Source organism: Ursus arctos, unplaced genomic scaffold (assembly GCF_023065955.2).
Source record: "Ursus arctos isolate Adak ecotype North America unplaced genomic scaffold, UrsArc2.0 scaffold_26, whole genome shotgun sequence".
In the NCBI taxonomy this organism is placed as follows: domain Eukaryota; kingdom Metazoa; phylum Chordata; class Mammalia; order Carnivora; family Ursidae; genus Ursus; species Ursus arctos.
The window spans coordinates 35,500,975-35,526,697 of NW_026622941.1; the positions used below are offsets into that span (position 1 = coordinate 35,500,975).

General features: G+C 37.0%; 1 protein-coding gene across 10 annotated transcripts in view; it reads left to right on the forward strand.

The window, feature by feature from the left end:
- Positions 1 to 25,723, forward strand: part of TMEM117 (transmembrane protein 117) — a 509,455-nt gene that overhangs the window by 417,230 nt on the left and 66,502 nt on the right. The window contains exon 7 of one of the 10 annotated variants that reach the window (XM_044385520.3): positions 1,825 to 7,295. The exons of the other annotated variants lie outside the window; for them this stretch is intronic. Coding sequence (XP_044241455.1) covers positions 1,825 to 1,842 — 18 coding nt within the window. The 3' untranslated portion in view covers positions 1,843 to 7,295. Of the gene's footprint in view, positions 1 to 1,824; positions 7,296 to 25,723 lie in introns of those variants that run through there. 10 annotated transcript variants of the gene reach the window in all.

The following is a 25,723-nucleotide window of genomic DNA, read 5'->3' on the forward strand; positions in this document are numbered from 1 at the left end:
ACACTTTTTCTTGTAATTTATCTACATACCTGCCTAGTATCTTCATACCTGTGTACCTACATATTTCCTGTAACATGTGAGCTCCTCAAGGAGAGGAAGCATTTTTTTTTCAATTTTTTCATTCCCACAGCTAGCTCATGTTCAATGCATTGCAGTTTCCCCATAAATATTTGCTGAATGAAAGAATAAATAAGTGAATGATCACAGCATTATTTCAGAAAAGCCAAATAACATGAGATTTTTCAAGAAGCAAAATGTTTACCAACAGCAGGAGAGTGAGCCATCAATAATATTAGATTAGGTCATTTTCATTGAATTATGATTTTACTATAATTAAATATCCAAATACAAATCTGAATAGATTGCTCAGTTAAGTGTTAAAAAGGACTCTTTGGTCTAGTTGAAAAGCACTTAGAGAAAAGTGATATTTCCTGAAAAGTAATTCCTGATGCATTAAAAAAATAATTATGAAAATTGCATCCTACAAACATTTTACTCTGTAATATCCAAAATGTGTTTGTTTTTTGTTTCACGCATAGTTCTCAGAAGTAGGTTGACTGGTTTAAAAAAAATACATGATGACTTTTGGTAGACTTTATTTTAAAACTGCAATCACCTGAGTTCAGGAGGACACTTCTTTTGAGGTCATAGCTGTTGGAAGTGGAATCAATCACTTTAGAACAGAGGGCAGAGCAACAAGCATGAACCTATTTTAATTAAATAGCTATGGTGTTTTGACAAGTTGGCATATATTTTGTGGATAAGTTGTCCTGACTGATTTTGTTTATAGGCCACTTAGAAAGGGCTGTTTAAATGTCTGGCCACCAGTTTTAATATGTCCTTCAGCTTTGAGAATGCCTTATATAACTTTTTTCAAAGTAGTTTAAACTCTTCACAATTGTTTTACATCTTCATTTTTCTTACTCAGGGGTTATACTTCTCCCTAAAAACACAGTAATGGCAATTTCTGTTGTAGGTCCCAAGTGATGCCATATGGAATAAGGGCTTAGATATTATTAAGCAATACCTGGATTAAACATAAATGCCTACTGTCTTCATGATATGTGCCTTAGGGGTTGAATCTGTGTTTTATTTACTGTCGCTATTTTGTACTTCTGACATCACCTGATCTAGTGGGAAGACAGACTATTCAAGGAGAATCATAGAGGGGAATCTCAATATATTATTTAGTAGTAGTCCCAAGTGACGAGCTTCCAAAGGGTAAACAGACTTCTTATGGTAAGTCATGTCCACGGAGCATGGAGGTGTCTAGCCAAGTGAGCAGTCTACAGGAGGTACCAGAAAATAAGTCTTGGCAGGTGACCTATGGTATCAAGAAAATTTGGCAGAAGGTAACAGATAACCTGGAAGCATGGGGCTTACCAGGCAGACAAATTCCAGGATCCAGTCATGGGTACTAGAGTGACAAACACACTCACTTGAAAATGAAAGTAATAGTCTGGTTAACATATGATATAGATCACAGTTGTAAAACAGGCAGTAAGGTCTATGAGGGATTATTGTGAGTAGGAGAGAGTGCTCAAGTCTTTAAGGATAATGTGGGAAGAATGTAGCATGAAGGAATTATAAGATTTGGTTAAGCAAGTGGAAAATAGAGACATTCAAGTTTCATCCCAATTTAAATGCTTCAGTCCCTGAGGTATTTTTTTTTTTAAAGAGAGATAGAACATGATTAAAAAACAGGCAAAAGATGAATTCTGTACTGTAGCACGTGAGCAGTAATTTTTTCAGAGCCACATGGAGGCAGCAAGATATAACTCCTTCAAATTCACATTTTTCTAATGGATGCATCACTGTTTTCAGGAGCCATGGGATTGTTAGTACCTGATCATCACCCTGGAAGAATGTTCCAGCCCTAGCCCTCACCCCCATCTTTGCGCGTGCGTCATGGTTGGCCCTGGAAGTCATGTGTAGCAGTTACCATTGTCGCTGCACCGCTTGTATGTGAGAAAAAATACAACGTTGAAGACGCACATTCCACCATGTTATCAGCCTCCTAGTTCCTCGGGGGTAGTTTTCAAACTCAGAGTGTGGTTATACCTCAGGTCAGTGTTGTACAGGTGACGCTAAATGCATACCCTCCTGACAGACGTTCATGTCAAATACCCTGCCCCAGATGAGATGGGCTAACACTCTGTAGGTACTCTTTTTTTTTTTTTTTTTTTTTTTTTAAGATTTATTTACTTATTTGAGAGAAAGCGAGAGAAGGGGCAGAGGGAGAGGGAGAGAGAAACTCTTAATGGCAGTGGGACCATGGTTAAGTCCCTTCATCTCTAGGAATCCATACTCTCATCTATAGCATGACAATTTTTCATAACCCCCATTACAGGATTTTTATGACATTCAAATTAAAAATGCAGTTGAAGTATGATATTTTCGTATATCTAAGTTACATTTTTTAGATAGAAGAAAACAAATTAGTTGGAAAAATTTCAGAGTTACGCTTTGAATTAAAATGAGTCATTCAGGATTGTTTTGATTTTAGCTAAGGAAAAGTATCATAATGTGATAATGGAGTCTGAGTAACAATACGCTGTAGCCATAATCTGCTAATAGAGATATACATTCAAGGGGGTGATTCCCATCCTGATCTGATCAGAAGAATCACCAATACTCTTACGAAGATGTGAATTATCTGGCTGTAGGAACATTGTCAGAAGTATCTGGTTTAGTAAGTGTGCAGTGGTGCCTGGGAATTACTAGGCATAACAGATGATTCTTGTGACCATGCTTTAGCGTCAACTGTGTGCTGGTTAAAATGCAGATTCTTGAGTCTTCCTTTTAGATCTAGTGGTATTAGAATCATTAGGGAATTTGATTTGTGAGTATTAGTCTTTATTTAGCCCAAATGCAATTTCTCTGAAACTCACTATTCTAAGGCAATACACTGGTAAAAAGTGAATGTTTGTTATTACTTTGATTCAGATGGCTATACATAAAAGAACCCCAAGAAAATTACAGATTGCCAGATGGTACTTGGAATTTATTACATTTGATGAAGTTTGGGGAGTTGTTCAGAATTATGCATTCTCCTATAAAACTATATCATTCCTGTCTTGCATATCGTGAAAAGCTGAACAATTAAAACCAAACATGTACCTGGTGCATTTTTCTCTAATTTTTGATGAAAATATATTTTATAAATATCTCTTTGCAGAAAAATGTATTTATATCTGAGATGCTTATCATTTATTCAATCTTAGTTAGATTTCAGTAGCTGAGTACTGAATATTTATTTTCAAGTCGAACAAGATCTAAAATATAAGAATAGCATGAAACCAAAGAGGTCTCTGTTTTATAAACAAATGATTTTTTGTGTCTGGGAAAAAATTAAAATCAGTTATTTATAATCCTTCTCATTCCTTCCTGGGCCTTCTAAAGGTGGTGCCAAAAAAATGACTTTTTTAAAAAAGAGATTATATTTATTTATTTGAGAGAGAGGGAGCACAAGCAGGGGGAGTGGCAGAGGGAGAGGGAAGCTGACTCCCCACTGAGCAGGGAGCCCAACTTGGGGCTGGATCCCAGGACCCTGGGATCATGACCTACACTGAAGGCAGATGCTTAACCGACTGAGCCACCCAGGTGCCCGTACTTTTCGTTGCTGTTGTTAACAAATAGAATAGTAGATCTGTATGCAAAATGAAAAAACTCAGAGACCTAGGAGAGATGCCTGCCCATGAAGTAGGACAGTAGGAACTGGGGGTCAGAGGAGTTGTTATGGGGAGAAGAAAAGAGAGAAGACATAGAGTTGACAGCTGCCACAGCTAATAGAACTTGAGAGAGAGAGAGAGAGAGAGAGAGAGAGAGAGAGAGAGGTGTTTTTTTTTGAGAAGTTTTGCTCTGTCATATGTAATGTTATATTCTACATTCAACTTCCTAAGAAAATTTTAATTAAAAAAAAAATTTTCCAATCCTTTTGGCATTATTTTCCTTCAGTCCTATCCTCCTCTTTTCATTCAAGGTGGTTTCTGGGCAAGAGTCAGGGGAAGGACAAGGTCATGGAGGCCAAGGTACATTCTGATTACACAGATATGAAAATTAGCAGGTCACTTGTAATAATTGTGTGTAGAATGAAGTCTGGTGGATGCATTCACTTCTACCTCCTACATCTTATACTCCATTAAAATTCTGAAATACCTGTTGGTTACTCAAGTCATAATGCCTTTCTTCATGGTGTAGGCCTTTGCACCGGCAATAAACAGGTTTCTCGTCAAAGTGCACGCTTGGCTGTCCTCAGCCGTCATTCAGCCTCCAGCTTAAATGCTACCCTTCTTGTGAGGCCTCATCTGCCTCTCTCAGACAAACTTAAGTGCTTCTTTTCTTATACATTGATAACAGTGTTTATAAATGTCAGTTATGGTTATTCCCCCACTGCATTGCAATTGTTTGGTTGCAGGTATTTAACTATCTCACTGAAAAGTTGTAAGACTTGGAATGTTGGCTAAACTTAGACCAGCACCTAGACCAGTACCTGACAGGTACTCCATGATTGTATTTCACATGAAAGATTTTATAAGATTCCCAAAAAGGAACAATTTTATTTTTTTACCCTGTGGGATCCATGTACTTGTATGAACCACTAATTAAAAACTTTCTATGTGAGAATCATACTTATATGGATCAGACATTGGCAAGTTTGTTTTTAGAGGCCTTATTTAAGGTCCTGTTGACATTAGACAATTTATGAATTGAATTTGGGATAGGCTCTTGAATTGTTTATCATCGAGTTCAACTTTCTTTGTATTTTGCAAAGCACAACTATCATAAACCCAGAGTAGAGTCTTTGTTCTGAGTCTTCCATGTACTTCCCTGAGCCTAGTTCTTGCTGAAGTAAACTGTTCTCGTTGAAACCGGTGTCCTCCATAACTGCCATTAGCGTGCCTCCTAGAGACAGCTGCCATAGACGTCCACAGAGTGGTGAAAGTTGGGGCTAGAATCGCTCCTTCCTGTACTGTGAAATGGGATAAGAAAATTCTGATTGTAGAGTCATGAGGAAGAGATTCTGAGCATGGCAGACCCTGCTGTATTTTTCTTAGTTTCTGGAAAAAGTAAAAAAGTAAGAATTTTACAACAGAGCTTTGACTTACCTTGTCACCACCTACTAAGAGGAATGATGACTGTCCTCCAGAGAAACTTCCTTGTTAAAGGAGGGGCAGAGGACTGTAATCACTGACTTCACATTAGAAATAAAAAATTCTATTAGTATGGGTAAGACTGAATGAATAAAACTTTAAAAGCCAATATTCTTAAGTTCAGTCATATAGAGTTTGCAATGCTTTATTAATTTATAAAAATAACAGCCATCTATTTTCAACTGCAAACAACTCAATATTAATAATAACACTAGTGTGTATGTGTCTTGATAGAGAATCAGTCAAAAGTTTGAGCTTGGTAGCAAATGTGCCTTCAAGTATGTATTTACTATATTTTTCTAATAAAATAATAAAAAGTTATAGTTTCTTTTGATGAAGACAGGAAGAATATTTGTAGGGCTTAATGAGATAAATGAAAGAACTTAAAACAGGGACTATCACAAAATGAAATTTTCCACCTGGAAAAATCTCTAGCCATATGGCCTGGGGAGATAATGAACTATAACAAGGGCATAATGTGATTAGAATAAAATGAGTGATTTATGTCAGACAAGCCTTGTCACAGAGAAGACACAGAAGTTACCACTCTTCAGCATGGTCTAGGCATTAGTTCTGTCTGCGTTTGCATAGTTAGTAGCTCTGAAACATTTTCTATTTGACCTCTAGGATTCTCAATTCAATGTGTATTTTATGAGACTGACCCAATGAGGCAAATATTTAAATGAATAATGGAACATTTTTTTAAATTATTGATTCCCAGATCTCTGGCGTGTTTAGGTCCTCTCCCTATGTCTGTTCAAATTCATGGGAGGCTTCATCTCACTGTGAAAATGGCTTTCTGATCCCCCCTCTCTCAGAATAAATCTGATATGTTTTTGAGTGTCTTAGAAAATTATTCCTGTCTCTGAATAGACTGCAACTTGTTTATGAGGTCAGAAAGAGTAGATCATCACCACCAAACTTGAGGGGAAAGGGCCAGAGTAAATATTTTTCTTTTGAGATATGTTTTCAAGCTATGCTCTATAAAAGGAAATTGCAAATCTAATTGGTGTACAACTGCAGTCCCATGATGCACAGTAACCTCCAGGGATATTCTAGGGTCAACCTGGGAGAAAGTTGTAACAATGTATATATCCCACAATGACTGGAAAATACCTGCTGTGGTCGGGAGAATGATGCCTCCCCCAAAAATAGCTACATCTGAATCCCTGGAACCTGCAAATATGTGAAAGTTACATGGCAAAGGGAAATTAAGGTTGCTGGTCAGCTGACCGTAAAATGTAGAGATTATCCTGGATTATCCAGGAGGACCCAACGTAATTACAAGAGTCTTTCAGAGAGCAAGAGAGAGGCAGAGGCAGGCAAGAGGTGGCAGCATGAGAAAACTGGCTTTGAAAGAGACCAAGAGGGCCATAAGTCAGGAAGTGCAGGTGACATCTAGAATCACAAAAAAGGACAGAGAAACAGATTCTGTCTTTGAGCCACCCTGCCAACACCTTGATTTTAGTTCAGTGAGACCCATTTTAAACATCTGACCTCTAGAACTAAGATACAAGTTTGTATCGTCTAAGGCTCTAAATTGGTGGTAATTTGTTACAACAGTAATAGGAAACAAATGCATGCAGGTTTATCCACATCTTTGCTGACATGGGATATTCTTGATCTTCTACATCTTTTCTAGCCCAATAGTCAAAAATGTCTTATAGTTGGGGTACCTGGGTGGCTCAGTCAGTTAAATGTCTGCTTTGGCTCTGTCACAATCTCAGAGTCCTGGGATTGAACCCCGCCTTGGGCTCTGTGCTCAACAGGGAGTTTGCTTGTCCCCCGCCCCCCCCCCCCAGCCAATAAATAAATAAAATCTTTAAAAATATATCCTTTTGGGGGCGCCTGGGTGGCGCAGTCGTTAAGCAGCTGCCTTCGGCTCAGGGCGTGATCCCAGCGTTAGGGGATCAAGCCCCACATCAGGCTCCTCCGCTATGAGCCTGCTTCTTCCTCTCCCACTCCCCCTGCTTGTGTTCCCTCTCTCGCTGGCTGTCTCTATCTCTGTCAAATAAATAAATAAATAAATCTTTTTAAAAAAATATCCTTTTGGTCTTTAATTTTTCATTATTAGTTAAGTTGAGCTTATTTTCTTCTGCTAGATCCTTGATGAATATTAAAATTCATTTTGAACATCCAACCAACTTATGGACTGAAACTATTTCATTATTGAAGTTTTAGGTTTCTTGTTTTTTGTTTTTTTTCCTTACCCCTTTGTTTGACCATTAAGTATCATTTTTGCTTTTGGTGTCTGACACATTAAGAAAAGAACCTACTAAGTTTTTACCAGGAATTTATGGTGACTTCTTATAGAAATAAAGCAGCTTTTCAAGACTGCTAGAAATGATCACATGCTTTCTTTTAGTATGTTTTCTACTTTAAACTATTAATGTAATAAACTATGAGAATAAGCTTCATATCTTGACCCGTTCTTCCATCACTAGAGTATATCACACTTTATGGTAGTTCATTATTATTTAATAAACTGCTGAGTTCAGTTTTGCATGTATATTTATGAAAGAGATGCACGTATCCTTTTTTTCCTGCTGATTTCCATCATGGTTATGTTAGTCTTAGAAATGAATGGAAAGCCTCCGTCTTTGCTGTGCTTCGTAATCATTCCAATATATGGGAGCTATTTGTGGAACACTCTGCATGCTCCATGCCTTGTTACACATCCTCTTTCCCTACCCCATTTTATATTATGTCAGTAAGTTCAAGGGTATTTAAAAAGAAAAGGAAAATTAATATATTACCTCAAACTGCTATGTTGAGGTTGCAACTCCCCTCATCTTTTAAAAACAGAGAGTTTTTTTGAATCCTTAAACCATTCCTGTAATTGTAGAGGGAAAAAGAAGAAAGACATAAGAAAGGCTGTCCTTGGAGAGTTGTTGGCAGCAGAGCTTGGCTGCCTATAATTTCATTAGATTTCCTTTTCAATGATGTTTTATTGTTATTACTATTACCATCATTATCATGATTATGCCTTATATGAAACCCGTTTACACTATACCAAATTATAAATATATTGTTAATTTATCTTTTATGATGTCAACTTGGACTGTGTTAACCAAGTGTCCAGGATAAAAGAAGTAATAGCCCCATGTTACTTTATCATGATCAGAACATTTAAGCAGAATTGTGTTGAGTTTAGGGTATCACATCAAATTTTTTAAGTTGAGTTTAGGGTATCACATTAAATTTTTTAAGTTACAAAAACATTACAAGCTCTTCCAAAAGCAAATTGGAAAGCACAGAACAGAAAGAAAATTATTTACAGTGTGATCTTCCAGATAAATTCATCGGTACATGTGAACTTTATGCACATAATTGCATATATATTTTTCCAAAACCAGAATCATCCTCTACATCATAATTGTTTTGTAACCTGCTTTTTCACCTCACAAATATATTATTAAAATTTTTCATATCATGAAATAACTCTTTCACAGGGTTTTTTAAGTGAATGTATTATAATTTAATCTGTGGTATGATCATGATATAACGGATTACTTATTGTGAAACCTTTGTTTCCATTTTGTTACTATTTATAGTGCTGCAATGAACACAATACAATGATTATTTCTTGGGATGAATTCCCAGAAGTTGAACTGATAACTTAAAAGGGTTGTGCATTATAATGACTTTTCATATGCTTAGCCAAATTTCCCTCTAGAAGTTGTTTTATGTATCATTCCACAATAAGTATAGGAAAGTGACCATTCCCCTCACGGACAAAGAATCTTGGATTTTCTTAATAGTTTCCAATTTGATTGGCAAACAAACTATTTCATTTTGATATACATTTCTTCAACTACACATATCCATGATCACCAGCTCAACAAGTTTTTCAAAATTTGCATTTCTTTTTGACTTTCAGCAAGGTAATACAGAACAAGACATTATACAAGCATCTCAGGGGGCCTTGGGTAGCGTAGTAGCATAGCAAACCATAAACAAAAAATCTTCATCCTTCTGCAGTGAATCGTACGAATGTCCACACTAAATGGGACACATAGAAACCATTGATATCCTTTCTCTCATCAAGTTTTTGTCACCAAATGAGCTCAGGTCAGATTAGGTTTTGCTGCTGTATGAATGCTAGAAAAGCTTTATTTTCAGAGCTTTCCTACTTCAAAATTGAGGACAAGGGATGGTGGACAGGTAGTGAGGTTGGTAAGTGTTTTTCTTAAGTCTGTTGGCTATTTATACTTATTCCTTTTGAGAGTTGCTTTTTCATATCCTTCACTCAGTTTTTTGTTAGGATGCTTAATATTTTCCTCATTGGCTTGTAATAGTTCTTTGCACGTTAAAGATATTACCTCCTTTCCTGTTACAGATGTTATAAATATGTTTTCTGAGTTTTATTTGTTGTTAAAATTGTTTATAACAGCTGTTGTCAAACTTGAGTCTTCCCAAGAATAACCTGGTGTGTATGCGTGTGTTTCTGTGTGTGGTGTGCAGTGGAGGTACATGTGTGCATGCTTGGGTAGCCACATGTATGTTTCGTGCAAAGTCCTGAGCTCTGTCCACAGAACATTTGATATAAAAGGTCAAGGTAGTCATCAGTCATCATACTGATGGTAGCTAACACTTGTGAGCATAGCATAACACATAGACTTGTCTAATCACTATATTATACACACAATATTATATGTTGTATATTGAAACTAATATAACACTGTGCCTCAACTGTACTTCAAAAAGATAAATAAATACAGGTTCTAATATATATAGTGGTAATGGTCGCACCACTTTGAAGTAAATTAAAAACCATGAAGTTTACAATTTAAATGTATGAATTGTATGCTATGTGAATTATATCTCAATAAAGCTGCTAACAGAAAACTAAAAGGTCTAGGTAGAATTCTGAAATCTGAATCTTAGAAAGCCCAAATGTGGTTTTTATGCAGGTCATCAGAGATTCACATTTTGGCTTCTGGTAGTTTTTGTTTGACATGTGGTTGTTTTCGATTTATCTCATAAAACCTATCAGTCTTGTCCTTTATGATTTCTGTCTTCTATGTTAAGCTGGGGATACCCTGTTTCAGCAGAGGCACTGACAAACTAGAGAGCGTCTACAAAGGCCAACAACTGGAATGTCGAGAGACCCAGAAAGAATGACAAAGGAATGATGGAGGAAATGGGGATGTTTAGCGGAAAGCCTAGACTTTGAGGAGGAACGTGCTAGCTATCGTCCTCTGTCAGGTGGAAAGACAATGCAACTATTCTCTCTTGCACCAGAAAACTGTACTAAGAACACCTGTTTGAAATTCAGAACATCAAATGCATCTTCCACATGAATTTTCCTTTATAAAACAAATCAGATTATGACATTTCTCAGTTTGGAATCCTTTGTGGCTTTTATTGTCTTTAGGAGAACACCCATGTCCTGTGAGGTCCCTCACAATCCAAGCCTCATTTGGCAGGTTCCCCTCCCTCCACGCTACTCACCTGATAGGTCACCCAAGTGAATGGCTTGGTGTCTCTCAAAAATGCAGCAGGTTCACGCATCTTTCCTCCTTCTCATATCTGGGATCACAAGCAATGTGATCTACTAATGTCCCCTATTCTCTAGGCTAGGCTATGTCAAGCTCTTGTCAGGGTAGAGTCCTTGTGAGTCTGTTTCTGTCATGATCCCCTCTCTTGACTGTCACCAATGGGACCTTATCCAGAAAAGAAGTCACTGAAAAACCCAATGATGTACTTAAATGCATTTACATATAGTAACACATAGTTAATATTTATTAGTCATAGGCTAGGTCCTAGGGCAACAAAAATGAGTAAAATGTACATCTTCTCTTCTAAGAGCCTCAACAGCTCAGAAAAGAACAATTAATGAAAATTAAATGGAAAAGTTTAGTGAATATTTAAAAATTGGAGAGGGGATCAGAACTACATAATCCACATTTCAGTAGTTACGGAAATTCGAGTGAATTTATAATGCATTCCGACGTAAAACTATATTTAAGAGGATAAATACAAGGGAAAGAATTAAACTTGCCTGAGTTATATAGAGTAGCAGCATTGTGCTCTGAACCAGATGCATAATTTTTGCCAAGATGATTAAGTGGAAGATGTTTATGCTTCCGTTGAAAATTTGATTGGTGTTATACAGCATGTTAACTGAAAGACACGCTCATTTTTACTTGCTTAGGAATCCTTAAAATGTTCAATAAATTGGCTGCATGTTTTTGCATAACAAAAGGGAACTCGAGTTACTGAATGTCTCGGGATAATGAGCCTGTTACGTATTTTAGCATCTGCTATATTTATATTTCACTGTGGTCATTAATGGATACTTTTCCCTTCCACTGTCTAGAAAAAAAGACATTTTTTCCTCATTGTTACACACCAATTTGAAGTGGGAGTTGTTTTTCTAGTAGCACACGACTCCAGTGTATTGCATTTGGAGTCATTCCCTTCAGATCCCAGTGTGCCATGCAGCTGGAGTTCTGGGTCGGTAAGAACCCCACAGTGGCCAAGGTCAGAAGCCCCCAGTATTTTAATCCCATATCTCCATCACTCCCGGGGTGGGCTAGCAAGCTGTCATGGAATGCCCATTAAGGAAAATGCATTCCTCGACATCACAAACAGCGAGTGAAACGGCCAGACCTAGGCCCGAACTTGTGTGACAGATTACAAATGTGTTTTTCTCTGTGGAGCAGTGAGGCAGCTAAGTAATTTCTAAATAGTAGACTTGTCATCCAAATGCAGTTTGACGTTATCGCTAGGTGATCAGAACCCTGCGCTTTTTCTCATGGTGATTAATAACCCTTTTATTCTTTCACTGTAGAACATCAAGAGAGTTGATACTAATTGTATTAGCTAAGGCTGATTTCCTTTGCCAAGATCCCAAACTGCATAATCCACCAGGCTGAGCTCCTTGAAGGCACGAGCCATCATATTTATCTTAGTATCACTACCGTCTGGGCAGCGTGTTGCAGTAAGAGTTTCCATAAATGTTCACTGAGTTAAATTAACTTCATTTGCCATGGATGAATTTCAGCACTAATAACGTTCTCAGTTCTATTTAGGGTTTGAAGCTTTAAGAAGCAGTGCATTTCATTCTGCCAGTAAGTAAACAACTCCATGAGAGAAATATTAGCTCTCATAGTCCATTCATTCAGCTACTTTTGGAAAACTGTTGTCACTGACTAGACATAGCAACAAATTCTAGCCAGGCAGAACAAATGTTATAATTTATAACTAAACGATGTCTTCGGTTGGGATTTGGGCCAGTTTTTTCCCAATGTTCACCTTAAATATTTGCTACCATTTCAACACATTTGTTTCTAAAGAATTCTAGAATCTTCCTGTAGCAGAAAGGTCTTCTCATTTCCAGAGACGTCAAAGGCCATTAAAACTCCCAGTGTACTGAGGTAAAGGGAAGGTCAGAAATAGTTGTCAGAAGACAGAGTATACAGATAACAATGTCTTCTGCTGTATCAATGCCATCTCGTCTCAGTGACTCTTGACATCAGGGTGACTTGCTTAAGGAATTTAGGGAACTGACATAATGTCAGAAATAAGAAAACATATCTCGATATCTCAAGACACAATTGTATTTCTAGAATCTTAACTTCCACAGATCTACCACAGGGGCCACTGAAGGGGGAGGCAGAGGCCATAAAAAAAAGTGAATGGAAGAGGTACTATCCACCTCAGTGAGAACACCTTTCATTTCATTGCAGAGTCCTATAAAATATTTCTCAGAATTTCACTGTTGAAAATATTTTGAACACTACACCTCTAGAACAGTGCCACAAATAATATAATATTGAGTTACGTAGGAGGAGTGTAACGGTTCTGAAGAATTGAACTGCAAACATACAGAGTAGAGGCGTAGTAGCAATAGGCAAGAAACATCTTATCGGTCTGTATGGCTGCCAGAAACACCCCCTAAAAAACAAACAAAAACCCAAAACTAATTGAACTTGGGGTGTATTAAAAGAAAGACAGAACTTAAAATATTGGAGGTGATAAATTCATCTCCAGTCTAAATTGATCAGTTCTACTTACCCAGAACTGTTTTCAGAAAGATGCACATAATTTTCAGGTGAAATTGTCCAGCATAGTGAGGAGTGATACAAAATTTGGAAAAAAAAGTTCTCAAGAGATTTAAGATAATTATCTTAAAATACTAAAACACTGGTATAGGGCAGAGGCTTTGTGTTAAGTGACAAGGTCCTGAACTTTATCAGGAGGTGGAAATGAAGTTTTCAGAGTTTAGATCATGAGAAAAAGAGAGAAACTCATGAGAGGTATGAGTCATATTTGTTTTTATATACATATATATCATTGTGGTGAAATGTAAATAACATAAAATTTACCATTTTAACCATTTTTAAGTACAGTTGACTCTTTGGTGGGAGGTTAGGAACACTGATCCACCTTGCAGTCCAAAATCCACATAGAACTTTTGACTCCCCAAGACTGCTAGCAAGAACCTTGAGAGATCACTTTGCTGCAGTACACAATTTACTGGAGGCACAAACTGCTCACATGAAGATGACCGGTATCACAAGGCATTTTTAAATGTATACGTGCAACACCAGCTCACCCCAACAGCAATAGGAGGTAGTTACAAATTTTTTATCATCATTTTTTAAATTTAAATTCAATTAATTAACATACAATGTAGTATTAGTTTCAGAGGTAGAGGTCAGTGATTCATCAGTCTTATATCACAACCAGTGCTCATTACATCATGGGCCCTCCATAATGCCCATCACCCAGTTACCCCATCCCTCCACCATTCTCCCCTCCAGCAACCCTCAGTCTGTTTCCTGTAGTTAAGAGTCTCTTACGGTTTGTCTTCCTCTCTGACAGTATAGTATATGCTATAGTTAATTTTATGCAGTTATAATTTAATACTGCATCTTTTTACTTGTCTACATTTCTCTCATCTGTGAATGGTGCCATGTACAGCCTGTGTCTGTGTGTATAAGTTTTGATAAATTTTAACTTTTTGTAATTTATGTATGTTTTATAGAGTCATGACATACCTTTTTCTTAATTTTGTTGATATTTCTAGGATATGCAGTTCATCTGTGAGTTTTTTCAAACTGTCACATATATCAAAATTTTTTTCCAATATATTTATTTTTAAAAATCTGCGTATAAGTGGACCTGCATGGCTCAAGCCTGTGTTGTTCAAGGGTCAGCTGTGTACGGTCTGTGGCAGTAAGTACATTCAGATGGTTGTGCAGTTGACAAAGACTCTCTCTTTAGGCTTCTCTGAGTGCTCCTCTTGACTAGGCCTCCCTCTTGGGCCTTGTCCTCTAGCCCGCCTCTCTCAGTGTGGCAAAAGTCCCATTAAGTCAGGTTAGAGAGCCTGCCCCATACCCTTGATATCTGATCACTCTGACCTGCCTTCAGCAAGAGTCCTATTAAGTCGATGTAGTATGAATTGATCCTTGATGTGTCCTCTTAATAATTTCCCACTCACCAACCCAGTCCCTCACCCCCACCACTCTGCTTGTTGACTGTAAATCCCCAGTTTTCTTCACTTACTCAAGAGTTGAGCCCAGTCTCTCTGCTTGGTTGCTATGGTGTTGACTCCCATTGCCATAGTCCAGAATAAAGTCTTCCTTACCATTTTAACAAGTGTTATTATGATTTTAACAAGAATATTTTTTTCTTAACGTAATTATCACCACCATCCATCTCCAGATTTTTTTCATTTGAAAAAAAAAAAAAATCTCTGTACTCAGTAAACAATAGCTCCTCATTCCCTCCTCCTCCCAGTCCCCTGGCAACCACCGTTTTACATCTGTCTCTGTGAATTTGACAACTCTATCTACCTCACGTAAGTGTAATCATGTATGATCCTCTCTGTGGCTGATTTATTCCACCTAGCGTAATATCTTCACTTTTCATCCATGTTGTAGCAAGTGTCAGAAATTCCTTCCTTTTTAAGACTGGATAATATTCCAACTGTGTGTATATACCCATTTTGTTTGTCAGTGGTCACTTGGGCTGCTTGCACCTTTCCACCATTGTAAATAATGCCAGTACATGTCTGAGTGTGAGCTATCAATTCTTTTGTGTATATACTCGAAAGTAGAATTGCCAGGTCATATGGTAATTCTACTTTTAACTTTTTGAGGAACTAGCAATCCTATTTTTCTTAGTGACTGCACCATTTTACAATCCCAGTAGTGCACAAGGGTTGCAATTCCCACATTCTCCCCAACACTTGTTTTCTGGTTTTTTTTAGTTCATACCCATCCTAATGGATGTGAAGTGGTACCTCATTGTTGTTTTGCTTTGATTTTCCTAATGATGAGACATACTTGTTTTTTTTTTTTTAATTATGAACTTTTTATATTAGTTAAAAGGAAGCCTTTATTTCTGACTATTTGGAGCTCTGCCTCCTAATGACTGCAGGAGCCCTATAACCTCCTAAATTCCCATGCTGTAAGGTACCTTTTCCAATAGAAATACAATGTGAACTACGAACTAAGTTTTCTAGTAGCTATATTTAAAAGGAAAAGAAACATGTAAAATTAGTTTTAATATTTTATTTAGTACAGTATATCCAAAAATTAACTATCATTTTAACTTATAATCAATATGAAATTTTTTAAAGAGGTATTTACATTACTTTTTCGTACTAAATTGCTACTGTGCATTTTCGGCTTATAGCATATCTTAATTCTGACTATCCACATTTCAAGGGCTCAATAGTTACCACCGTCTTAATGGGTCTAAGATCTTGATTGTAATTAAACACTCAGTAGTGCTATGAGAAATCTTAAGGCAATAACAGCTAATTATCATTACATGATTTACAGAAATCCTGTATACCTGGCAGCTTGTGAGTGGATGAGGACAATTTGCTGCCCTGCCACCATCCACCCACTGGCCACACGTATGCACACACTCCTGCATGGAAGGACACCTCCTTCTGGATAGCAACATCAAGAGGGTCCCACCATTTTGTTTTATTTTACTATAAAGTGATAGCATTGTTTTTATACTATTTTACATTTTTTAAAAACTTACAGTATTTCAGCTAACCTAGAAGTAATAAAACGTTGTTTGGCTTGTCTGGGAACCTTACCGCAAATGCTTTGATTCCCTAGCAGTCAATATATGAACAAAGTTTGGAATCACACCATTCATGAATTGGTCAGTTTCTATATGGGTGACCACTTGATATTTGATCATGGCCTTTAAATCAGCTCTATTATTTCTCCTATCAGGATGCTTTAAAAAATTATTCCTCTCTTTTTTTTCCCCCAGTAAATGGGGAGTCACATAAGTAATACCCTTTTTTTTTTTTAAAGATTTTATTTATTTATTTGACATAGAGACAGCCAGTGAGAGAGAGACAAGCAGGGGGAGTGGGAGAGGAAGAAGCAGGCTCCCAGCAGAGGGGCCTGATGTGGGGCTCGATCCCAGAACGCCGGGATCACGCCCTGCGCCGAAGGCAGAAGCTTAACAACTGAGCCACCCAGGCGCCCCTAATAGTACCCTTCTAAGTCTTTGACGATCTAAGTGTCTTTTTAATCTCACAAGCCAAGGCACTATAATGTAAATAAAGCCTGATGGGTGCCAAATCAGAAATTGTCACATGAGATATTAGATGCTCTGAGATCCTTGTCTGCTTTAATAACAGTGGTGTTTCATAAGCCAAGAGTCATCTTTAGGGCCAGCCTCTCACTAATAACCATAAGTTCAAGCCCATTTCAGTGCTCCTCAGAGTTTCCTATTTGTTCATCTCTATATAGCCTGCATGCCAAATAGTTAAAGAACTTTCAAAAAATTAAGAAGGAATCCCTTGTCAGGTTAAGCTTAAATGTTGAAGCTTGAATCACAAGGTAATTGTTCATGAATTAGTGATGCGGTGAGCTTCATTGAAATTTAATGGACAGTATTGATCTTTCTAAGCTTCCCATAGAATTTAACCATTTTTAATCGCTCAGAGTGTCAGATATCCCCGCTCGCACTGGATTTCCCCTTCCGACTAGGAAGTTGCTACCAGGGGATTAAATCCTTGCCTGCTGCCACTCTAGTCCCTCAGGGCACCGAGCTTCCCCGACAAAGCTCAGTGACACTTGCTAACCCACTGACTGATGGGAAAAGTTTTATTCTTATCACCATGAGCACATGGATTCTACCTATGATGCCAAAAATAAATTTAATTAAAATAATAAATATTTATTCAATAATTACGTGAGTGCATGCCAGATACCAACTCTGAGTTAGAGGCATCACACTTATTAATCAATTTATCACATAAATCAGGCACATTTAGAAGGAACATCTAATTAATTAATTAATTTTTCCATGATATGTGTGCAAACAGAGGCGCAGAGCAGACACACCTCGACAGCGTCACTTGACAGCTCTGGCGTGCTGGATACGCTATGGAGCAGGGCTTTAGTTTTCCCTGTTTACACGATGGGAGCAGTAACACTGCCACTGAGTGTTGCTGTACGAAATAAATTACGTAGTGTTTTATTTTAATCTTACTTTATTCTTTTCACTTTGCAGGAATGGAATGAGTTTGTGCAAAGCATTTCACTTTTGATTAGAAGGTGAAAAAGTGTCTCCTCGCTTAGATTAATGAAGCCAGTCTTCCCTGAGTTATAAGATTGCTCTGTCTCAGACAAAGAACTGGGCCAAGTGAAGAAAAAAAAAAAAGCCTAATTAGGCTTATTTTAGGTTACCTTTCAGTATTTTACAATAATATGACCGCTGATAAAAGTGTCCTATAGACCCCTGTTTAATCTAAATGAAAAGTTATAACATAATTAATGTAGAACTTTTCAAGCACTAAGGTAATCCTATGACATTTTTTAGGCAGAACCAGCTTCCAGCTAGGGGCTTATAAAAATACAATTAAACGCACTGCACACACACATACAGATATTGAATCATATCTGCTATGGAAGTACTAACATTCAGTTTAGAAGATTTTATTTCTAGCCAACCGTGTGTGTGTGTGCGTGTGTAACAGTTATAACTTGAACCAGAAGATTTAAAATATCTAAAATATCTATAACTTCGAAATATCTTTAACTTTTAAATAATTTTATATAAAAGCTATACCTATTCAGTTACAACTGATACCAAGAGATTTAAAATATCTTTGTCTATTGACAGTTTCTTATCACATTACATATTTTTATTACAATTGATAAGAGTGAAAGACTACTTAGTGTTTCTTAATATTCAAACTGATAAACCACAACTGTGTTGTCCAGACTGCCCAGACAATTGGCACATCTTTCATTTCTCTGCACTGTGTTCTTCCCAGAAGTGTCTTGAATCAACCACTTCATGTTTCTTGCTTCAGACTGTATGATATAAATGTCATTGATTCCATAAGTACTTCTTAAATACCAACAATATGCCAGGCCCTAGGCATGCAATATGGCAGATAAAAATGGTGTTACCCTTTTGGAACCTAGGCAGAAGCAGATATTAATCAATGAATTATAGAAAGAAATACACAAGTACAAGATGTGGTGATTTTTCTTATGGAGAAGTACAGGCACATATGAGAACATTGAAGGGGGGACCTGGCATAGTCTAGGGAGCTTCGTTAGAGATCCCTTCTCTGACCAATCAACAAGAGGGGGATGGAGGGAAAGAACTTGGGCTTTGAATAGATATGAGCTTGAGTTTCAAATCTGCCTTCTGTGTCCTGAGGTAAGTTGCTGAGCTCTCTGAAATCTCTTTCCTTACTTATAAAAGAACTTTATTGTATTTACTTCAATGAAGTCCTGAAAGACTATAAAAAAGATTTGTTAGAGGCTGGCACCTAGTGTGCATTTAGTAAATAATAGTGTCCTTTCTCTTCATTGCTCCTTCGATGACAAACTTTGACTTAATGCTAATAACATGGTATTTTTCTTCTTAAGTATTATTCCAAATCCTATCCAGGTCAAAGAAAAGTAATTATAATATAGAATCCTATCTGCTGTACAAATACTGATACTCAATTTAGGGCATTTTATTTCTAGTCAAGTGTTTGACCAGTAATGTAATTAAGGGAATGGATTCATTGACTTTAGGAAAATAGCACGCATTATGCTTATCATTAGCTTGGCTGAGTAAAGCCATGTGACTTAATGGAAAACCTACAGAACTAAGAGTTGAGAGAACATGATTGTAATTGAGCTGCTTGAAAAGTCGTGGTGCAGCTCTGGGCCTCAGAGGAATCCTAAATCCCTTTTAGCACAGTCATTTGGGGAAGCTGGGAAATGAGGTTAGTGCCCATTACACATGGCTGACTCTTATTCTTTCTGGTATTCATAGCTTAAGGGTCACCTCCTTTGAGAAACCTGCCCTGACTCCCTGAAAGTTGGGCTATGTGTCGGTCCCCTGGGCTCCATTAAAGAACCACCCTGCAACTCTTTACCGAATGTCTGTGCATAGGACTGATTATTCACCGCACTGTGGTTTCCATGAGGAGTGGCACAGTGCCCACCTCACTCCTCAGCCCTTGGCACAGTGCCTGACACTTGATAGTACTATTGAGGGAATATCTGGTTCATCGTCTAAGACAGAAAAAGACCAGTTATATGCTCACCACTGTAAAAATGTTCTGAAAAAGCATGTAGATGGGACTTTCACCTGAAGGACATTATAATTAAGGAAGGAGAGCAATACTGAAGCAAAAACGAACAAAAAAAAACCTTATCAGAAGGGCATCATAAAATGACGTATTTTCTATAAGCTCTTTAGGGCACCAGAGATGGTCATGGGAGATTTTAAGATTTTGAGGTCATGGGATATTTTGAAGACTGGAAGAGAATTCACTAAGAAGGGTACAGACATGGCACATGGGGAATGTCATGAGTTAAATATGGAACAGTGTGTGGATCGGGACTTGGAAAGAGCAACAGAGTGCTTGTGGTTAGCCATGGGAACTCGCACTGGGTAGGCAGCCTGAAGTCAGACTATGGAGGTCCTTGAAAAGCAAGAGGAGTGTAGACTTGATGAGGTTGAAAATGTGAAGAAATTGGGGGTGTCGAACATGAAACCCACATGCTCAGAATAAAGTTCCTAAAAATTTAGGAGAGATTTTAGCAAATGAACAGAGTCTGAAAGAAATAAGCTCTGAACAAAATCATTTTATATGTAATGTTTTTAATTTCTAACCCATTCCCATTTCCTCTATCTCATTGATCGCCGGAACAGTTCAGCCAGGTAGTTGAGCATTCACATAGGAAGAAGAAGATGCTTCGAGAAGTTAAGTGATGTGTTCAGTGCCATCTAGTTCATTAATGGCAGAGCCAGAATTAAAGGGATCAGTTCCTGAATTTCAAATATCTATCATTAAAGTTAAAACTAAAATTTAACAATTGGTAGCAATAGTTCAGTTTTTTTGGTACATTGAAAACAATATACCATAATCCTGTTGAAAAATTATAGATTTTTGTTGGTGAGGGTGTTTTGCTTTTGGGTTAAAAATATATGTGTGTTTGTAAGCCTACACAATAGCATCAATGAAGACCATTAGTCAGATTTTTCTGGATAAGTTGAAGTTCATCATACCCATGTGTCATAATACTCAAACAGTAATATGTGTTCACTTAGCTTCTGTGTCAAAAACCAGAAACAATGCTTCCCATTTATATACTATAAAGGGAAAATATTTGAAGAAATAGAACAAGAAATTGGAATTTATTACAGAGGCTGGTTTTTCTTTAGAAGAGACATGATATGTATTCTATAAATAGAGCACATTTAGAATATGGTAGTCAATAGGTCTAACTTAATTTTTTGAGTGCTGTTGGTTGATTCATACTCTTTGGCCACAGAATAACATATGTGATGGTTTGTTGCTGGGTACTCTGGGAGGACGCTGTACAGCATTGTGTTCAAGAGGTCAGATTCTAGAGTCAGATTTGCTGTAGTAAAACCTTCGTTCCTCCATTAACTAATTTGTTATCTTGTGCATGTTTCTTAACCTCTAAGTCTTATTGTCTTTGTCTATAAAATGTGGATAATAGTAACTAAGTGAATTCTATCTTTGATTCTTTTAAAATAGGGAAGGTTAAAGAAGTGAATTGATGGCAAAGAATAAAAAGTTTGCATGCCAGCAAAGCCACCATTATGCATATATATCTTATGCACAGATACGGACATACATTTATTTCCTGTTTGCCATGAATTTGTATTCTAGAACATGTCCAATCCATGAAGGTTTCTAACTCTTCACTATAGAAGTGTCAGCATTAGGTTTACAGGAAAATGGAATGCAAGCTTTTATGACATTTTACTGATTTTTAGTGGCCTATGGTGATTAATGAAGCTTTATTGGAAACCAGAAACAAATAATTCCTGGATTCCTGGTTTTAAAGCAATTCATTAGGCTTTGGGAAAATGCCTGAAAGTTGCGTTTTAAAGCTTTTATTTTTAAGCCAAAGATTTTTTTCCAAATAAGCTTTATATCTAAAATATGTTATCGGTCAGAGTAAGTACTTTCTAAATGTTTAAATCTTGAGTTTTCTTCTTTGCACTTCCTTTCCTCTCATGTTATAGTCTGCATCTGTTACAAAATTATTGTTCAAAACAATGTGAGTAAACCACCAATAGGACACATTGTTGGCTAGAGCAGTTATTGCAAAAAAAAAAAAAAAAGTTGCTGACAGGGGTGGTATTATGAAGTTAGACATGGAAGAAGTGAGACTGACCTTTTAAAATATTATTTGAACCTCAGTGCCTCCAGTAACTTCTATTCCGCTCTGCTGTGCATAATATTTCTTTGCAGTTGAGGAAACTTAACTGGTGGCATCTGGTGGGGCAAGAAAGTGGCAAAGCTGCTGTAAGGGTATAAAGAGATCCAGGAGATTTAGGGGTGGGCCTGCCTCCAGTGAATCACACCCTACATCCTTCAGAGACCTCCTCCGCTGTAGACTGAAAACCTGATTTCATTCTTTCTAAACAGAGGACCAATCATACAGATGTCTGAGAAGACAAATAAAGATTGCATCTTCTGACTGAGATGAGGACAACTAGCCTTGCAAGAGATCCTTAGGAGTCAGTGTTATAACTTGCAATGCTTTCTGACATGCACGCTTCAGCTTCAAATACATCTGCTAGTCAGTGAATACATTTACTGCATAGTTCTGTTTCCCCTTTGTCCTAAAAATGATAGTTAAATTAATTGTTAGCCTGTCTTATAATTAATAGTGTTTTAGACTTGACAAAATATGGCACTTTTCTTACCAAGAGCGATTGAGATTGGATTGACTCCATGGCAACTTTCTCAATCTCTCTCTCTCTGTATATATATGTAGATAGATAGATACATACATACATACATAGGTTATATAGAGAGATATAATATTATATATTATGTAAATTATATTCAATATTATATATTTAATATTACCAGTATTTTAATTTTCCTTAAATTAATCATGTATATGAGTATATATGTATATACATACCCAAATCAACATGACTTTTTTTGAACCTGACAATTCTACATTTAACTGCATATGTAAAACTAGTCATGAATATCTGAGCCAGATATTAATATATAGTGAGTATACTATATATACTATAGTATATATACACTATACTGTATATCATACACACACACACACACACACACACAGCTGGGGCATACTATATATGTGTGTGTGTATATATATATACACACAGATTTTATATACATACATGCATTCAGAGTATTTTCGCATTAATTGAATTAAGGGATGCAGAATACTTTGGGCAAAAATGTATAAATCAAATATTGATAAAAATAAGTGTAACCCTAACAGTGTTTCTTTTCTTTGCAAACCACAGAACAGAGAAAGCAGCAGTGAATGATTCAGAACCATTGACCTATGGTAGGGAAATGCTGAGTCAATACTTAAAGTAGCAGGAAAAGCACTATTTCTAATTTTAAAGGATATCGTAGGCTTTATATTAGACCTCAAGTTTGCATAATTTGTCTCTAAAATATTTGTATAAGAGGTGTTTTTCCAGGGGCGCCTGGGTGGCGCAGTCGTTAAGCGTCTGCCTTCAGCTCAGGGCATGATCCCGGAGTCCCGGGATCGAGCCCCATGTCAGGCTCCTCTCCTGGGAGCCTGCTTCTTCCTCTCCCACTCCCCCTGCTTGTGTTTCCTGTCTCACTGGGCTGGCTGTCTCTCTCTCTCTCTCTCTGTTAAATAAATAAAATCTTAAAAAAAAAAAAAGAGGTGTTTTTCCTAAGTTCATTAAAACAATTATTTTTGAAAACATCTTGACCTTCTAGGCAATTGATTAATTATTTGAGAAGTTTAACACAATTTCATGATCTAAATTAAGGTAAAGATATTTGGGATAAGTGTGAGTATAATTTGGTGGATTCAGAACTGATTGAAAATTGTACCTAAAAAAATGCTCTCAAAAAAATCAGTTTATACAGTGATTTCTAAAGCTTTTATTTTCAGTCCTGTCCTGTTTAAATTTTTCATTGTAAATAAATTACATAAATTGTATTGTGGTCAAACTTACAGATACAGTAAAGATGGAAGCTATAGACACTACATTGAATAACAAAAACTCTAGGCTATGTCTAAGAAGATGCAGTTTGACAGAAATAAAGTGTGGGTCCTAGTCTCTAAACACACAGAGATGGTGAAAAATCAGCTTAAAAGTAACACATACAAAACATTTTTTAAAATAGTGGATGAATGGTAGATGTCCATTGACTCTACATTTGCTATTAGAGCAGGAAGCTAAGGAAACCAAAGAAGGAAAAAAAAAAAAAAACCCACATAAAATTAGAACCGAGAAGAGTAAAAAGCCATGGCTATGGAGGAAATTAAAGGAAAATTGCAAAAGCATTTTAAAAACATTATGCAAATATATTTGTATACACAAACACATTTCAAAAGCTAACATCATTGTTAAAATGCTGAAATATTAGAATTCTCAATACATTCTCTTTCACCTTAGAAACAAGATAAGGGTATTCTGTCAGAGTTGATTGCAGCCAGAAACCATTCTAGCTAGTTTAACTGGAAAGGGCCATACGGCAGAATTGATTATGAGATTGTTGAAAGAGTTGCTGGAGCAAGGTCTAGGCTTAGCTTCCAGGTATGTTTCCTAAACACCAGCCTACAGTTGGCCTGCCAGGAGAGCTGCCGCCACTGCTGTGATCATGAAACCAGGAAATCTGGCAGCCACTGCCCCAACTGCTGGCTCCCACAGCCACACCGTCTCAGCTCTGACCTATTGGAGCAGAATGAATGCCCTTCCTCCTGCTTCTCTGTAAAACTAGGAATTATGCAGCTCTATCTGGCTGAGAAAACCCACAACTTCTCTGATGCTGCTCTTGGTTTGCAGAATCAACAGACCAGAAGCACAGCCCTCCTTGCCTCACTTCCTCCCTCCAAATATCATGAGGAGACACCTGCTTGGTGTGAGCTGGATTACAGGTAGCAGCCAAACTTGAAGCAAAGCTGAGAGATGTCTTGATTTTCCAGCCTCTACCAAGTGAGAGGTCATTCTAAAAGGAAAATGAAATGGCCATGATTGAAATTATCTAACACATCCACCATATTATTACCCCAGTGCTCTGGAAGTAGCACCCAATGGAATTAAACAAAAGAAAGAAATAGGAAATCTAAAGTAGGAAGCAAAATTACCATGTTTGTAACCAATATGGCGTATACTTAGAAAACCAAGAGAATCAGCACAAACACTATTATAAACAATTAGGTTTCAGAAAGATATTTGGTTTTAAAATTAATATATATAACCAGCGACTAATTAGAAAACACAATGAAAGAAGTCATCCTGTTTACAGGAGCAACAATAAAAATGATGTACCAGTGATATAAAGTAACAAAAGTATGTAGGTTTTATGTAAAAAAGCCCTTGAAATTTCCTGCTAGAGTATATTTAAAAAAAAAAAAACAGGTGTAAAGACATACTTTGCTTTAAGTGGAAGATTCAGTATTACCAATATATATTTTTTAAAGATTTTATTTATTTATTTGACAGAGATAGAGACAGCCAGCGAAAGAGGAAACACAAGCAGGGGGAGTGGGAGAGGAAGAAGCAGGCTCCTAGCAGAGGAGCCTGATGTGGGGCTCGATCCCAGAACACCGGGATCACGCCCTGAGCCGAAGGCAGACGCTTAACCGCTGTGCCACCCAGGCGCCCCAGTATTACCAATATTTTAATTTTCCCTAAATTAATCACGTATATGAATATATATGTGTGTGTTATATATATGTGTGTGTGTGTATACATATATATCCAAATCAACGTGACTTTTTTTGAACCTGCCAATTCTACACTTAGATACATATGCAAAATTAGTCATGAATATCTGAGCCAGATATTAAAATATATCATGAAGCCACAATACAGAAATGCAGAAAATAGTTTCTGCATTAAGAAGAAATAGAAGTTCACTGGATTAGGGTTGAGATCTAAAACACATCTAAAATACATATAGAAATAATTTAATGTAAAATGAGGGTGATATTTCACATCAGTGGGGAAAAGATAGATTACTCAATAACTATTGAGAGAACTGGCTGGGTATTTGGGAAAAAAATGAAGTTGGATCACAACCTAATTCCTTACACCAAAATCACTTC